Below are 16,342 nucleotides of genomic sequence, written 5' to 3'. Positions count from 1 at the left end.
GTCAAATCCAAAGGTTTGACATTTAGATTTGACATTTTCATTTACATTTTCATTTAATATTTAGATTTAGAGTTGTCATTTAGATGTGGTATTTATAGTGCATTTAATCACCTTTTGCGAGGAAAAACTAACTATTAAAAATAACTCATACACTTAATCTCACTGTAAATCTTGCACAAATGTTACTTCAAAGTAGTCCGATTTTTTACTTTTTATTTTACTACCTTTTCAGTGTTTTTAGAGCTAAAGTGTGGCATAACTGAGCTGTTAATTTGTATCACGGCAAACACTCCCCCATAAGACCAGATGTGATAGTATTCTGCCATTTGAGAAACAAAGTCATGCAAACAAACAAGCAAAACTGGTTCAATACAGGATCAGCTTGTCAAAAACACAAAGAATCGGGGACCAATTATCACATTGGATTTTTTGTCTTTCATGAAGTGAAATACAGACGAGTGCGGTTGAAATGTGTTCATCTTAAAACTAATAACTGATTTAATTTCTCAAGAATGTCATAGTTCATTTGATAATCAAACCAGGGGGGAAAAGTGTGCTTTTTGGTTAAATTAGCGTCTCGTTTACATACCAAGCAGCACTATTAATAACTTGGAGCCAGTGTGCAATTTCTCTCACTGCTCCATGGGAAATGAGCTATGAAGAACAGCAATAATTGTCAATGGACATCTTGACAACAGAGCATCTGCTTCATGCTGCATAATCAGCCCTGTCAAAATCCTGAAAAGGCTCAAAGATTGTTGGGAAGGAAAACATGGAAAGCACTTAATTATGAAGAACGAAAATGGAAACAAGTGTAATTTAATCTTGTTTGGAGTTTCATTACACTCACCCTCATGCAGTCCCCTCACAGTTAATTTTCTGCCAACTCTGGTGTGAAATTCTGGTGTGGGAACGCTGGAGATATGATTGGATCATCACAACTTTTGCAAATGTGGTTTTGAATTGTCATATTTTTAAATAGGTCTTGGTTTTCTGGCCATGGCAGTAATCAACATTACGATATAAATTTACATGCTAAAAGGGAGTTTTTTAGGCCTATTACTTGTTTTATTTCACAAAGTATACTACATAGCGCTATAGGGAATCCTATTATGTATTATGTATTATATGTATTACTGGCCGCTGAACAGCTCAGTTATCTGAATCTAACCAGCTCTCTGAAGGAGGCACAATTTCATGTCATTATTGGCAGGATCAAGCACATAAGGGAAAAAAACGGTTTCAAAACCTCCTTCAGTGATTACATCTAAGTAGAAGAGTTCTGGTCCAGCGCTCAGGCTAAATGGAGCTGCACATTTTAAATATGGGCACTGACAGTGGTATTGTGTTAAAAACTCAAACACAGCCCTTTATCAATGACATTCAACAAAACTGAATGCATTTTTTTTATATAATGGAATATAAGTGACCTTCTGTCAGACACTGGAATTTGATGTTTATTTAGAAACCTTAACTTTTTGAGCCTGAAGGTTTGGGTTATTAGTGTGTTTCAAAAAGGTGAATCTCCAATGCATAACTATAGTCTTCTGTATTTCATTCAGTACAGTTGTTACTGTAATTAAAGAGCTGTATGCGCAGTTTTTGAGGAAAAAATTGATTACACTGGATCAAGTACATTATGTATTGTGAAGTTATTCCGATTTCTGTCCATAGATTATGAGTACTTCAACTCCAGATAAGCTGCCCACATGTGAAATTTACAGTACTGCAAAACACAGAAATGCTGCTGGAATTCAGCTGCCATTGAATAACCTCAGTTTGAAAATAGTAGTAGATACTGGGCTTCCATGAGACAACACAGTGTTTGTCTTTTTTCTTGACAAGCTAAACCTTACAAAAACTTCTTCTGCCTGCTTATGTTTCTAACCAACTGATCAAGATTAATATGTCACATGTGTTTCAGTGTCATTAATACACGTAGTAGATGAGAGGTGTGCATATTTCAAAGGAAGCGTGAGCAACATCATATTCTGATGCATAGTGGCATGAGGTAAAGGACACCTTGGATGTTAAAGAGAAAAAATGATGCTCTTAAGTAGAAGGAAAGACTAATTTTCCACTTTGCATATTTTACATGAAATATTCCATACATTTTCTGTCAACCAGTGTGATTAGTTTGGCAAGGAGATTCAAGGTGATTCGGTAGACAAAGTTAATGACAGCCTACAGAATTATTGGCATTTCATTAAACTGGGATTAGATTCATCGTGCTACATGGCCGTATTAAGATGAAAAATCTACTGCTAAAACATGTTAAAGCTACTTGCAGTGTTTCAGGGCTTATTTTGATGTTTGGGGATGTATTTTTTATTAGTTACATGGATAAAACATAGATGATAATAAGATTCCCAGTAATCTCAAAAATCACCAGTGAATGTCACATTTTGGTGTCAGTCCCTGAGACTCAAACATCAAAATGTTGAATGTTGTGCCAGAATTCAACCATTATCCACAGAGAAATCAATCACAGAAGAGACCGAGGGATACATTTCTCTAATGACAACATACCAACAGATCTCCGCAGAGGTGGTTGAAAGCAGCACTGAAAACATATGAATGTAGATGTAGACAAGGCAGGTAAACACATACAACTAAAACTTAAATGCCAGAACTTCACAAAATACTTACCCTACCTCAGACAAAGAGAAGAGGAAAAGAGGTATTCGTCTTTCACAGTAGGAAACTACTGAGAATAAAGAACTTTCTTCAGGAATACTGATCACCTGATCAACTAATAGCTATTTTCCATATCAATCTACTCAACATTTGGGTATTACCATGTATTTTATTACTTGGATTTAATCAAATTAGATGAGACTGGAATCTCTGGGCTTTCCTACCATCTCTTTTGTTCAGTATTATGACTTGATTTCTAAGACACTGGAAAAAAAGAGTGTGACCAATGTCAGACTCCATTTTTCTCTCAACATCTGTATGACGACATTCTGATAAGGTTATTGGGGCTTGTCTTGTCACTATAGCCTTTTTCTTCCTGCTCATAAGTTCTGTCTTTATCAGTCTTCATCACGGAAGGCATTGAATACTTGTCAAGGAATAATATCAGTGGTATTTTGAGATCCTCTTAATTAGAACAGTACTGTAGATTGGAGGAAGAGGACGGTCACAGCCATTCTTTAAGGAGATATTCATCCAGAAGGCTATTCATACAGCACTTGATGAACATATCAAATATGACAAAGACACAAAACAGGTATTCAGTGCTATTCATTCTGAAGCCAAACATGTACTAAGAATAGAAGCACGACAATCACACTGATGTAAAACTAAGAAAAAAAGCTTTGAATTTCATTTTAAAAGGCATAATAACCCAGGTGCACACACTGTGCCGCACGCCCACTAATTCAGTGCTTTTAAAAGAATAGCAGATAATACAATTAAATTATTATGAACCTGAACCTTCATGTTCTTGAATTGTTGGACTATGTTGTCTGTGGACACATTCAGCAAAGCCTGTTTCCCTGCCCTTAAATTAAACTGATTTAAATTCCCGATAAGTATGCCTTTATCTCTTCAAATGTGATCTTATCATCCATCCCTTCTACTTCAAGATAGGTCACTGTATCATCACTATGATATTGAAGACATTTGATTTGGGCTCCAGTATCAAAATGTGACATTTTGCCGCTGTGTTTACACTACATTTAACCAAACTGAAACTGTCTCACAGAGGTGTTTTGTGTTTGTCATCACTTTAAAGTGCAAAAATTCAAAGACTGTACTTTCCTTTTCCATGAATGTAGACAGATTGATGCAGAGGAGCCATTTATCGCTCACTGCGCAGAACAGTGTCCATCCATATGAAAGGGAATTAGTTATCACAGGCCTAAAGGGAGTCTTTATGGAGTATTGTTTCAGAGAATGACTTACTCCAAGCTGCTTTGTGTTTGCAAGACGAGAGACATCAGAAGCAGACAGAATAGACAGTGGCTGGGAATGAGCTGCAGTTGGGGGTTTCATCTATTGTGTAAGCTCCACAATATCAAGACTCATGACCACACCTCCTCCCCACACACGCATTGTTTGCATTTCTTCTTATATGACGAACCTCAAGTGCAATGTGAATGAATACATTCAAAAATCAGTACTCATGTGTAACACTAACCCTTCCCAAAAACCTATAATCCCAAATCCAAAAACAAACCCTATGCCTAAAATGGCCCTATAAGGAAGTGAGGACCTGTCTAAAAGACACCACATCCCAAAATATGCTCGGTTTGAGAGTCTAAAACTAAATCATTTTCGAGTGTGCAAAAGGGGGATATGACACACCACATACACGAAGAAAGTTTTCTGTCACTATCTGTTAAAAGTCTCTCATTCAATATTTTTTTTAGAAACGTAGAGGTAAGAAGTTAGCTATACTCAAATATCAGAATAAAAGCACTTAATCTGTAGATTGGTCCCTTTAAAATTACTGTATTTAAGGTGGATGTGGAACGAGGACAAACTACTTTATATACTTGTATTATAAATAGCAATGTAACAGTAACGTACAGTTATTATTATTATTATTATTATTATTATCATTATTATTATTATTAATATTATTACAGCAGTAGTAGTAGTAATAGTAGATATAGTTGTCTGGATCAGATGAAAATAATGAGATGGACCAGGATGTTATCCAAAATTCGCGCATGCGCAATATATATATATTTTCTAGCCTGTTAAGCTACGAGCCAGCTAGACAGATGTAAGCTAGCACAGATAAAAATTGGACAAAGAAGCTTTGTGAAGAGACTGAGTGAAAAATAGTTTAAAGTAACCGAGTGTGAAAGGAGCGGGTGTAACATAAAGCTATATGCGTTATCCGATATATATGGAAGTATGAAATTGAAAGGTACGCCGTCACCATGTCTTTTTAAACTTTTTGTGAGCATCAGTGCAGAGATTAGCTTCGGCTAGCTGCTAGGTAGCCGCCGTCGTTTTCCCAACAGCAGACTGTACCAAAAACGTGAGGGTTTACGTTAGCTTGTTTAGTTAGCATCCCTCCGCAGGGATCGGCGAAGGCCCTTTGTTTTACACCGGGTAATGCGGGGTCTACAATGGACATTAACTGTTTAAGTTGAGGTATCGTTAGCTAGTTTGTGTTGCAAAAGAGGAGTAACTTATCTAACGTAAGTCTGCCTGGTTGTATGTCGAGAGATGTATTGTTAACAAGCTAGCTGATCAGTTTTAGCTGCATTTGCGGACCAAGGCTAAAGTGAAGTTAACATTAATCTTGCTAGTGAGAACATTAATGTTAGCTTGACTTAGCTAAATACGTATTGCACACAGAATTGAAAGATTCGCAAAATCTTATTGTTTTCCTTTATGGATTATTGACATTATTCTTGGTTAAACTCGCTTAGATGTTAAAGGAAGACAAATCACGAAGCGATAACGATGATGGTTTGGGAATTAGTGTTGACACTTCATCTGATGTTAGGCTAACACTGAGCTGTTGCTTTCTAGTGACTTCGATTTTTTTGTAATAAGGGTAGTCACATCCGCTTACATCTCAAATTGCATATAACGCTAGGATAGAGCAAGATGTGAAGCTCAACAAAGATACGATCATTTAACTTTCAACTAATGCAAACTAGCCAGATGCCTTTCCGGATAGCATCACTTCTGATGTAGTAAAGGCGAGGTAGCACGACTCCAGCTAATGTGTTAGCCAAACAAAGTTGCAGGTGAATCTTGAGTTAGCTAATTTAACTGGCGAGCAGTCAGTTATAGTCAAGGCTTTACAATAAAACAGAGAAATGCAGTTACCTTGAATATAGAAATGTATTTAAAGCCTAAGCTACCTATGTGGGTTTACAATCTGTTATCTTATCACCTTCATTTTTTGATAACTTGACATTCTTAAATGGTTTGAGAGCTCTCTAGTGGGGTCACTATTGAAACGTGGGTAACTTATATCCTTTGGTAGATGTGACAGATGTGGTTTATTGTGAGGACTGTGACTTTGTTACCAGATGCTTTTAGTAACGTAGTGTCAGTTTAATTACTTGATAGATAGGTTGATAAGGTCCATTTTCAAGGCCCTATGTCTGTTTCTTTATTTCTAGAGTGGAACATGGAGATGGGGCCATGAAGGATCCTGTGATAACTTAGAAAAACTCCATCATTGTACATTTCAACCAGTCAAGAGGTGATGAGAAGGTTTTGATTTCCTTGCTTATGCTGCATGATTCACATGTCATATTAACCATTGCAATCATTATAGCTAAAAGTGGCAGAAGTGTACTGTACAAAACAGTCGTTATACTTTTCACTGCAAGCAAATGTCTGTATACTCAACCTGAGGCCTGTTTGCCCAATTTTCCCCATTCAATCAATAATACTTTGTGTGATTTGAAAGTCCTTTTATATCATGGAGGGGCATTTCAAGTGTAAAATGTGCTAGCAGAGATGCCAGATGTTCTTTTATAGTCCCTGTTTTTTATGGTCATAAATGCACATTGTCTCACAGACTAAATGCTTTTTGCCTCAAACAGAATATTGGAAATACTAAAGATACATGAAAGAGGATTTCAGTGTAAACAAAGAAAAAAGCTGGCAACATGTGGCAAAGCCGATACACACACACACAAACAACCAGTCATGTTAGATGTGTGTGTACAGTTCACATTTACTCAGAGAAGCAGGGGTTCTGTGATGTATATTGTAAATCACCTTCCAGGATACTTGTACAGAAAGAAAGCTAACTTAAGGGAAGAGAGCTGGAAGAACAACAGTAGTTCCAACAGTGTCATCCATTCTCTGTCCTCATATCATCTTGCCTTCTTGTTGTTTGTGATTCTTGCATCAGGCAGTGTGTTTGTGCACAATACGTTAAAGGTTTGTGTCAAGTGTTTTTAGAGGAACACAATTGTTATATTTGTAGGTTTTCACCTCTATCCTCACTTACCAGTTGTCAAAAAATGTAAAACATTCTGGACCAAGTTTATACCTTTTATGAATAACCGGAAATACCTTTTTTCTGAGATGGCTTAATCGGTGGGAGGATGGGGTTTAGAGGCTTTGACATGAACTTCACTTTGTGAGAGAGATTAAATGAAATGAAATGTGCTAATACTCTAAACGGGGATGTGTCCCCATAGAGAAGGGAACGTAAAACACTTTCAAATGTGATTCAGCTATGGTAAACATGTGCCTGTGTGAACATGCCAGTTTTTGTTTTGGCTTTGGTATATTTCTGTCATAACACTCATGCCTTAAAGTGAATGAAATTGGCATGTTTGGGCAGGAAAAATGGCTGTTTAATGACTAAAACGATATGCTACATTTTCTTTTATAAACATAATCTGCAGAGGCTTGCTGGCCAGGGGTTAGTGAACATTGCTGTGTAGTAACTACCCAATTCAACTCACCAGTGAATCAACAGTGTGATATGAGAAGTTATTTTTTCACAGCATGTTTCCAGTTAAATTATCTCACAGCTCATTTGTGTCCGTTTTCCTTTGCTAATTTACAAAATGAATCAGACTATACTCGGATTATAGAGACTAATAATTAATACTAATAGAGACAATACTCAAGTTATGGGAAAATCTGTGCACAGGACTACATAAGTGGTGACTAAAGTGTAACAGAATATCTCTCGAGTGTCACTGTTAACTTGTGATTAGCAGACAGCCCCATCTGGTATAATGTGCCATTTAAAAAATCAGCATTTAAGCTGCATTGAGTATACATACATTTAGCTGCACCACAAATTTGTGCTGTGTTGATTTCCTTTCTAGTATGTAACCTTCACCGGATTATGTCACTTATTTTAAAGTTCTTTTTTATGTATGATGTGCATGCAGTATTGTTGGAACAGTTCACCTTCCTTGTGGATTTCTCCATGGAAAATTGATTATTATTGTTAGCATTATGGCCAAAAGCTTTCTAGTACAGTAAATAAAGGAAATAAATTTATGTTGTACTGCAATTAGGCATTTGTTAAGTATTTAAGTTCTAGGAAATTTTTAAGATAATACTGGAAATTGTAAATTTAGCCTATTAACAGTATTTTTTTCATAGTTGCAAATAACATGAGTCAACATAGATATTAGTTTTTTCCCCACTTGAGGATTGTGATCTTGATCTGCTTGTCCTTTCATCTTGCTAGCGTCACCCTTTTAGAAAGAGTTTCAGTCTTACTCTAATGTGGTTCCTTTTTGGTTGCCTTTCAAAAGTTTCAAGTATAACAGAAAATTGATTAATTTGAAATTGATTTGCAAGATATGTCTACAACTCCCTTAGTGTGAGGTGTTCTAAAAGTGATGAAATTAATGATTTTTTTTTTTTCCCACCTTCGAGGGCATTAACGTTGGCTCCAGTTCTCTGCTGTTGGTTTCTTGTTGCCCTTTTTTTTTTTTTTTGACAACCCTGATGGCCCAGACACACCCTTGTATGCAGTATGTCAATACTGTCAATTGATGGGTTGTCATTTTAGCCTTTTTCCTTGTTTTACATTTATTTCCTCTGATGAGGATGAGGTAGGATAATAGCTGTGAGGATGTGCATTTATGTTACCACATAGTCAAAGATTGCAATATTAGAGAAGCTGTATCAGTTATGCATTTTACATTTCAGTAGGTACTGATTTTATCATAATCATAGAACACACAATTTGCTGTGTAGCATGGACACATTTGCAATACTAATGATTACAACCACGCACTGAACTGCACTGCACTGAGTTCACTTTGTTTAACTTTGCATACTTTCTTGCATCACAATCAGAATACAAGCCAACTCAGATTCTTGTGAAGGATTTTGCCATCTTGAAAATTGTTTTGCCACGCTTAGTCTGTCCAGGCAGTTGAAACCATTGACTATTTATTTTATAACTGAAATGCTTTTAATTTGTGCAAAAGTAATAATACTTACTCACTTTCTTGGAATGATTAGTGCTTTAAGGACGTGAGTGAGTGGTACCCCTAAGCCGGCGATGTCACGGGTTCCCACCCCTCCTCCTCCTGGGGAGATGTCAAGTGGACCTGTGGCAGAGAGCTGGTGTTACACACAGGTACGGGCATAATGAAACACATTGTATCTTGTTAGATAAACAAAGGTGACAGATTTGATCATGTTTGAGATACAAATTAGATTTACAGTTCTGGGAAAACCCTGAGCACTGGTATTTCCTTCCCAACTCATACTCCTATTTTTGTTTCTCCTTCTTTATGTTAATGGGCCTTTTCACAGCAGACAATTTGACATATCTTGTTAGGAATAGCACAGGCGTTACTAATAATATTAACAATGACTCTGTTCTGTTCAATTGTCCCTGCAAGTCACGACAGAGTGACAGCGAGGCAGCATGCACAATACCAGGACCCTGAAACTGAAGCAGCTAAATTGAATTCAGCCATCATTAGTTTTATTATATACACCTGTCCTTTCCTACTGAGACATAAGAAATTTATGTTGGTTGGCTGTTATACTATAGTGCAGAACAGTAAAAACTTTAACGGAAACTTTTTTCGTTATTTTAGGAGGTAAACTGGCATTGCTCTCTTAATTCCTTTTCAGTCTAAACTATGTCAACTGTGTCTTGACAAAGTAAAATGTTATTACTGAATCTTAAAAATGGAAAACGAAAGAAATGAAGAGCTTTGGTCTGATGGTTCTGCATGTTTCTGCTTCTGGTTCCAAGGTCAAAGTTGTGAAGTTTTCCTACATGTGGACCATAAACAACTTTAGTTTTTGTAGAGAAGAGATGGGCGAGGTGTTGAAGAGCTCGACCTTCTCCTCTGGTCCTAATGACAAAATGAAATGGTTAGTACTCAAGTTAAACTTCCCACTGGAGTTTATTTATTTGCAGGGCTTCTGTGGCTGTGAAAATAACTGGTAACTCGTGAGCAAATGTAGGCCTGAATATAATAATAAATTGCATTTGCTTCTTTGGATTTATCTATAATGAGCCATTTTATCACATCAAGTTTCATGTCCTTGAATTTCCCCAAACACAATAAAAATATCTTATGAAAAGCCTGTATATTTTATTTTAGTGTGGGAACACAAAAGTGATCATTTCAGTTTTTCAAAACAAGAAAAAATCACCCCTGAAGCCTTGTCAGTGTTGTCTTCTCTGGTTTGAAAGCTTTCTAATGTACTGTGGGATCTGTTTACTTTCCAGGTGTCTGCGAGTCAATCCAAAGGGACTTGATGATGAAAGCAAAGACTATCTGTCATTGTATTTACTTCTTGTTAGTTGTCCAAAAAGTGAAGTCAGAGCAAAGTTCAAGTTTTCTTTGTTGAACGCTAAAAGAGAGGAGACAAAAGCGATGGGTGAGTACAAGCGTTCAGAAACGTCAGCACATCCACTTAATCTGTATATTTAGTGTTCCTTGTGTAGCACCACAGCTGTTTATTTTTTATTTTATTATTTTTATTAACTTGCTAACACGAAGGCAATAACAAGACGTGGTATTGTTTTCTTCTCGTTACAGAAAGCCAAAGAGCATATAGATTTGTCCAAGGTAAAGACTGGGGCTTCAAAAAATTTATAAGGAGAGATTTCCTCCTCGATGAAGCCAATGGACTTTTACCAGATGACAAGCTCACCCTGTTCTGTGAGGTAATTATTATACTGTTGCTTTCTGGTTAACGTAGAGCCACACTTTCCTCACTCCTACCTGCGGTGAAAGGTAGAACTTTACAAACATGTCTTTTTGACATGTAAATGGGAGAAGGTTATTTTTTTCTTTTTTCCCCCAATGAATTGGTCACTCATTTTGGAAGATCATTGATTGGGCTGACTCACATTCCTTTTCAAATCTATCCAGAGAAAACAGCAATCTCTCAGTTCTTTTTCTTTTTTCTTTTTCCATTTAGGGAACAAACTTACCGTCCATGCCTGTTTGATGTTGTTTAATGAAATAGAAATGATTTGGAGTTTAGAGGTAAATTATTAGGAACTATAACAAACTGCAGTGTCAAGGATATGAGTTTGCTAAAAAGTAATTATGTATAATTTATGGAAAGAAATGTGATTTACATCTCTGTAACAGGCACAGAGAAGCTTTGTTGTCAGACACAGCTTGTGGCGTTATTTCGTTATTGTGATTAGACATCTCTTTGCTGACTTGCTGAAGAGACACGATTCTCGAATGCCAATTTCACGACCTGGAAAAGTTTGAAATGAATCAAAATTGCAGTAGGGTGTTTCTTTTCATTGAAATTCACCCATTTTAATGTGTTTCTGTTCAGCTTCTGTTAGATGCATTTTCCATTGTTGTGTAACAGGACCATGTTACTGAGCTGCTGTTGTGTTGTATGTGGCATACAAATCATTTAATTGTTGCATTGAATCTTTGGCATCAATAGCAGATTATTGTTGTATTGAAGCATTTAAACCCTTAGTGTTACCTTGTAATGAACCAAGGCTAGAGTCTCTTAATTCTTGTCTTTGCGCCTTTACACCTGAGTGTAAGCTGTAGTGCCATTTAACTACAAACATATTGATAGCATTTGCTTCACATTACATTAAAATCTTACAAAGTGAAATGCTTCCTCCTTCTCCCCTCATTTACAATGACACTGGTTCTTGAAATAATTGAATTCAGTGTTTCAGGATGAATAAATGTCTCCTAAAACGTTCTTTCAAGGAACAAGTTAAATGAAGTTGCAGTGAATTTTGATCTAAATGCTATTGACTGAATACTGCCAGGAGAAGACAGTGTGCCAAAGATCAGTTCCAGAAAGATTCAACAATTTCAGGGGAACTGCCACTTTGAAAAACAAATTACTTTCCAATTAAAGACAAAATGCCTTTTCTCATCAATTAGTTATGTCAGCAAAGTTAATTCATTTTGGTTTCAAGTGGAGTCCCTCCCACTGTAGGTTCCTCAAAAATACACTTAAAAAAGAGCAAATTAAACAGAAATGAGATTTTTCTTCAATGAGGTAACACATACTTGCTGCTGAATTTGTATATGTATTGCGTCAGTGTCTCGATCTCTCTATGATGTTACTTGTATACAGGTAAGCGTTGTGCAAGACTCTGTTAACATTTCGGGCCAGTCCAACATGAACATGCTGAAGGTACCCGAGTGCCAGCTGTCTGATGACCTGGGGAACCTATGGGAGTGTTCACGCTTCACAGACTGCAGCCTCTATGTGGGAGGGCAGGAGTTTAAAGCCCACAAATCCATCCTTGCAGGTAAGACGGTCCTTGGCCCCCAGAACTTTAGCATCAGCAACCAGGAGAGAAGCCCCCAAATTGGCTTAAGCAAGACATGTCTATGCCTCTTCTTATTGGCCTATCGTGGAGAGCCATAAGCACCTCAAAAGGCTACGGAGGGTCTGTATTCCTGGCTTGATTTTTTTTTTTTTTTTTTTTGGCCAAGTTCTGCAGTGGGTGCTAATCCACCCCACTACCCCTGCTTGGCCCTGCTTGACCCAGATGATCGTAGGATCCAGGAGACGGAGAGGCTGGCTCTCCTCTCCAGCTGGTCTCCATTAGACATGGTGGTAACTGCAGTAGTGAGTGGCAAATGCTGACAAAGTGGCACCTCTACGGATTTTGCAGCATTTTAGAGCTGTAATAATTCATGTTTTGTCCACTTTTTTTATGTGAGGCAGTTTTTTTTTTTTTTTTTTTGACACATAGCACAATGTTGTTAGGTCTTGAACACTATTGATTTTGTTTACTAACACTGCTTAATATGATGTTGACTGGTCATTATATTTATCAGTGTCCCAATTCATTTCTTTGACAGCGAGGTCACCAGTCTTTAATGCTATGTTTGAACATGAAATGGAAGAAAGTAAAAAGGTAAGAGTAACTGGTTATAATTGCCTTTTGTCATAGATTATTATATTCTTTCCTAAACAGTTCATTTATGACTACTAAGGCAAAATGCCACACAAATCTTTCGTCACATTTTTCCTCATCATCCTAACTCAGTGGTAATGAAAAGTCATCACCTTCTTTCATGGATGTTTTTCATTTGCCAAGCTCTTATGAATAGTCAGGTAACCTTGTGTCCTTTTTGCAGAACCGTGTTGACATCAGTGATGTGGACCCAGATGTCTTCAAGGAAATGATGGGCTTCATCTATACGGGAAAGGCCCCAAACCTGGAGAAGATGGCAGACAACTTGCTGGCAGCTGCAGATAAAGTAAGCACCCGAGATAGTGAAACTTCAAGATACTAAACTCCCACTTCTGTTTAAAAGCGAAAGACAGTTTCCTTTATTACTGGCTTTGTTTTGCCAATTATTGTGAGTTAAACACAGTGCAAAAGTGTTACCTGATATATCCAGTATTTAGTTAGACTTTAGCCGGTTTCTATACTCCGACATCGAATTAGGGGGGGTCCCCCCCCCTATTTGGCACCATTCACACCGTGATCGGACAGCTGTGCGGAGTTGCCCCATATTTACACAATATCATGTCTCCCCCCATCGATGACAGCCCTCTTTTACTCTACGTTCGAATGTGGCCATTCAGATCAGGTATAAACACATGATTTCCGCCGTGGCCAGACAGCATGTCTTAGGAACAGATTGTAAACCAGCCCTTTAGCCACATGCTCCACTCTCTAATTATGTTGTGATACAACTCTCCTTTTCATGAATAAAGAGATAGTTCTTCTTAACAACTGTGTTCAAAGTATCTGGTAAGTATAACACTTGGACCCATCGGATCTTATCAAAATAACTTATATGACCATTTCAGACTTGTGTATCATCACAAGGTATTATGTCAAATTAGTATTTACATTAGTCCACCTAAACACTGAAACAGTAATGTTGAGATATGATATACATGTAGTCTTGGGGCATTCATGTACCTTACTGTCTCTCTGTTAGCCTATATCTAATGTGACATCATTTCACTACTGATCAAGTATATAAAATATTGTCTATTTCATTCCCCCCCATCCTCACCTATTTTTAAAGCATGCTTGTAAATATTAAACACCTGTAAAATCTAATTCAGTACAGCTCTTCAACAAATACTGCTGTCTGTTTTTTGATGCTTATAATCAGCTTCTGTGGGGGACTGTTTGATAAGTGCTAATTGAAGTTAACAGAAATGATTGAGGATGTAGTTAGTGATATTGTTTCTATTCTATGTAGGCGTGTGGAAATAATGAAACTGTCTTTTAAGATCTTGGTATGAGAACATGTTTTATGACTTAAAAAAAAACTTCACTTAAGGTATTGTGTTATGTCTATGTGATAATATATTGCCATGGATGTACATATTTTGTAGCCTCCGTTTTCAGCTCATTTTAGGTTTATAATTATGGCACTTTTATATCTGTAAAGAAATATTTCCCCTTCTTTTTAGGTTAAGTGTATCATGAATATGGCACTGATCATGGATATGATGGATGAGTTTTAACTGAGTAGTGAACCCGAATATCGAGCAACAACCTTTATTCCCCCTCCACAGTCACCCTAATCATTGCTAATTGAAGATGTACACTATGGTGTGAAAATTGTGTAATTCTTGTTTTTGTTTTATATTATATGTTACATGATTCTGCTCGTTGTCACATATGAGACAAATTCACAAACCATGGGCATCCACATTTAACACATTGAATCCAAGATGTAACTGCTGCTTTTTGTGCCCCCATACCCCCCACACCCAGTATGCTTTGGAGCGTTTAAAGGTCATGTGTGAAGAGGCCTTGTGCAACAGCCTTTCAGTGGAGAATGTGGCCGACACCCTCATCTTAGCAGACTTGCACAGTGCCGAGCAGCTCAAAGCACAAGCCATAGATTTTATCAACAGGCAAGTATCGCCAAAAAAAAAAAAAAAACTCCAGTGATAAATTCCTGCTGCCATTTCTGTTTACCAGCCCTGAATGCTTACCTTTTTATCTCCTTGCCATAGGTGCAGTGTCCTGAGACAGCTGGGCTGTAAAGATGGAAAGAACTGGAATAGCAAGTATGTAATTAGCTGATATATGTGACACAAGATTAATAACACACTCTTATCTCTTTCCCCAACCAGAAGCATTAGGATTCATTGTTTTAGCCCAGGCAGACAGAGTGCTATTTGCCTTTTCAGTTTGAAGCTCCGTATCTTTGTATCCAAGTTATTAATAGACTCATACCTGCACGAACCCTGGAAATGGAATATTTGTAGAATTTTAAAAAGAAGGGAGGTGGTCGCTATGGGAAGTTTTTCTCTCAGATGATGTAGTGTGTTATTATAGGACACCTTGAAATGTTGAACTTATATCTGTCTCTGTTGTATTTTACATGTGAAGACGTTCTAATCCTGCATTAATTTCAACCTATGCACATACATAAAGCACTAATGGCCCTTTTTCAAGTTTCACAGTGAAACTCACAAATCAAGTCCTCTTTGTTTTGCTTGATCATTACGATCTCATTTATGTTTATTGATTTTTAATGTGCACATTCTTAAGTCTGGGTGGTAACTTTCTTTTTGCCCGTGCTTACAGTCATGCTACAGATATAATGGAGACTGCAGGCTGGAAATCAATGATCCAGTCCCATCCTCACTTGGTAGCCGAGGCCTTTCGTGCCCTGGCTTCAGCACAGTGCCCACCCTTTGGTCTTCCAAGGAAGCGTCTAAAACAGTCCTGACTGCCTGACTGTGCCCCAGGACTTTACTGGAGGTGTGAAGCATGGGTTTACAAAGGAAGGACAAGCGAGGGTACCACTCTTATTTCCACCAAAACTGAACACACTTGAATAAAGAAGAGTGGAGCTTTCTGGCCAGGAATGTGGGGAGGCTGGCACGTGGACGACTGACATCAATGGATTGGGAAAAAATTGGTTCAATCGGTGTTGCTTGCTTGCTTTGCTTCCCCAACTGAATTCTGTTCAGCATGGGGAGCAGGGCAAGCTGTCTGCTACTGTTTTTTTTTTTTTTCTTTCTTTCTTTTTTTTTTTTCTTCTTTTGTTTGTTTGTTTTTTTTGTTTTTGTTTTTTTGTTTTTTTTTTTTTTTGTTTTTTTTTTCTTTTCCTGTAATTTTAAAAATGGCCTTAATATATCTGCCATTGCTCTGGAGCTGCTCTAGAGTACTTTGTCTATTTTACTCTGTGCCTGCCTTGTCACAAAGACCAGGCCTCCTCCAGGTTGCACTAGTTCCCATGAATAGTCATTTTGATATGGAGTTCTATAGGAACGTAACAAAGGTTTAACTAAATGGGAAATATTATATATATTTGTAATGTTTAGCCCGTTTTGTGACTAGACATTAAAAAGCATGAACACTTTCAGTGCAAGGTCAGTTCTTTACACTTTTTAAAAGATGTGTATGCCCCATATTGATGGCACCATTTCTATGTAAATGACAGTTGAACCATCTTCAGAAGACCAGTGT

The 16,342-nt window shown here is 37.4% G+C and overlaps 1 protein-coding gene across 3 annotated transcripts; it reads left to right on the top strand.

The window, feature by feature from the left end:
- The first annotated feature begins 4,713 nt into the window (after nucleotides 1-4,713).
- On the top strand, nucleotides 4,714-15,866 carry spopla (speckle type BTB/POZ protein like a). 3 transcript variants are annotated; one of them, XM_040147674.1, is made up of 12 exons: nucleotides 4,714-4,882; nucleotides 6,099-6,181; nucleotides 8,932-9,049; nucleotides 9,680-9,801; nucleotides 10,163-10,314; nucleotides 10,476-10,603; nucleotides 12,010-12,187; nucleotides 12,747-12,802; nucleotides 13,026-13,148; nucleotides 14,633-14,775; nucleotides 14,878-14,931; nucleotides 15,455-15,866. In XM_040147674.1, the coding sequence occupies exons 3-12, from the start codon at nucleotides 8,972-8,974 to the stop codon at nucleotides 15,597-15,599; spliced, it is 1,179 nt and encodes a 392-aa protein (XP_040003608.1). In that variant the 5' UTR covers nucleotides 4,714-4,882; nucleotides 6,099-6,181; nucleotides 8,932-8,971; the 3' UTR covers nucleotides 15,600-15,866. The 3 variants fall into 3 exon arrangements, with proteins under 3 accessions (XP_040003608.1, XP_040003609.1, XP_040003610.1); XM_040147675.1 differs by lacking the exon at nucleotides 4,714-4,882 and adding an exon at nucleotides 4,975-5,159 and having other exon boundaries at nucleotides 15,455-15,599; XM_040147676.1 differs by lacking the exon at nucleotides 4,714-4,882 and adding an exon at nucleotides 5,844-5,934 and having other exon boundaries at nucleotides 15,455-15,599.
- The last annotated feature ends 476 nt before the right edge of the window (nucleotides 15,867-16,342 follow it).

This window comes from Xiphias gladius, chromosome 16, assembly GCF_016859285.1.
Source record: "Xiphias gladius isolate SHS-SW01 ecotype Sanya breed wild chromosome 16, ASM1685928v1, whole genome shotgun sequence".
Classification (NCBI taxonomy): Eukaryota; Metazoa; Chordata; class Actinopteri; order Istiophoriformes; family Xiphiidae; genus Xiphias; species Xiphias gladius.
This window is presented reverse-complemented; position numbering and strand designations above follow the sequence as displayed.

Coding starts and splice junctions, on each gene's coding strand:
- spopla (XM_040147674.1), top strand. CDS start 8,972: ATGTCACGGGTTCCCACCCCTCCTCCTCCTGGGGAGATGTCAAGTGGA. Junction 12,803..13,025: donor AAATGGAAGAAAGTAAAAAG/GTAAGAGTAACT, acceptor TCCTTTTTGCAG/AACCGTGTTGACATCAGTGA. Junction 14,932..15,454: donor GGAAAGAACTGGAATAGCAA/GTATGTAATTAG, acceptor CCGTGCTTACAG/TCATGCTACAGATATAATGG.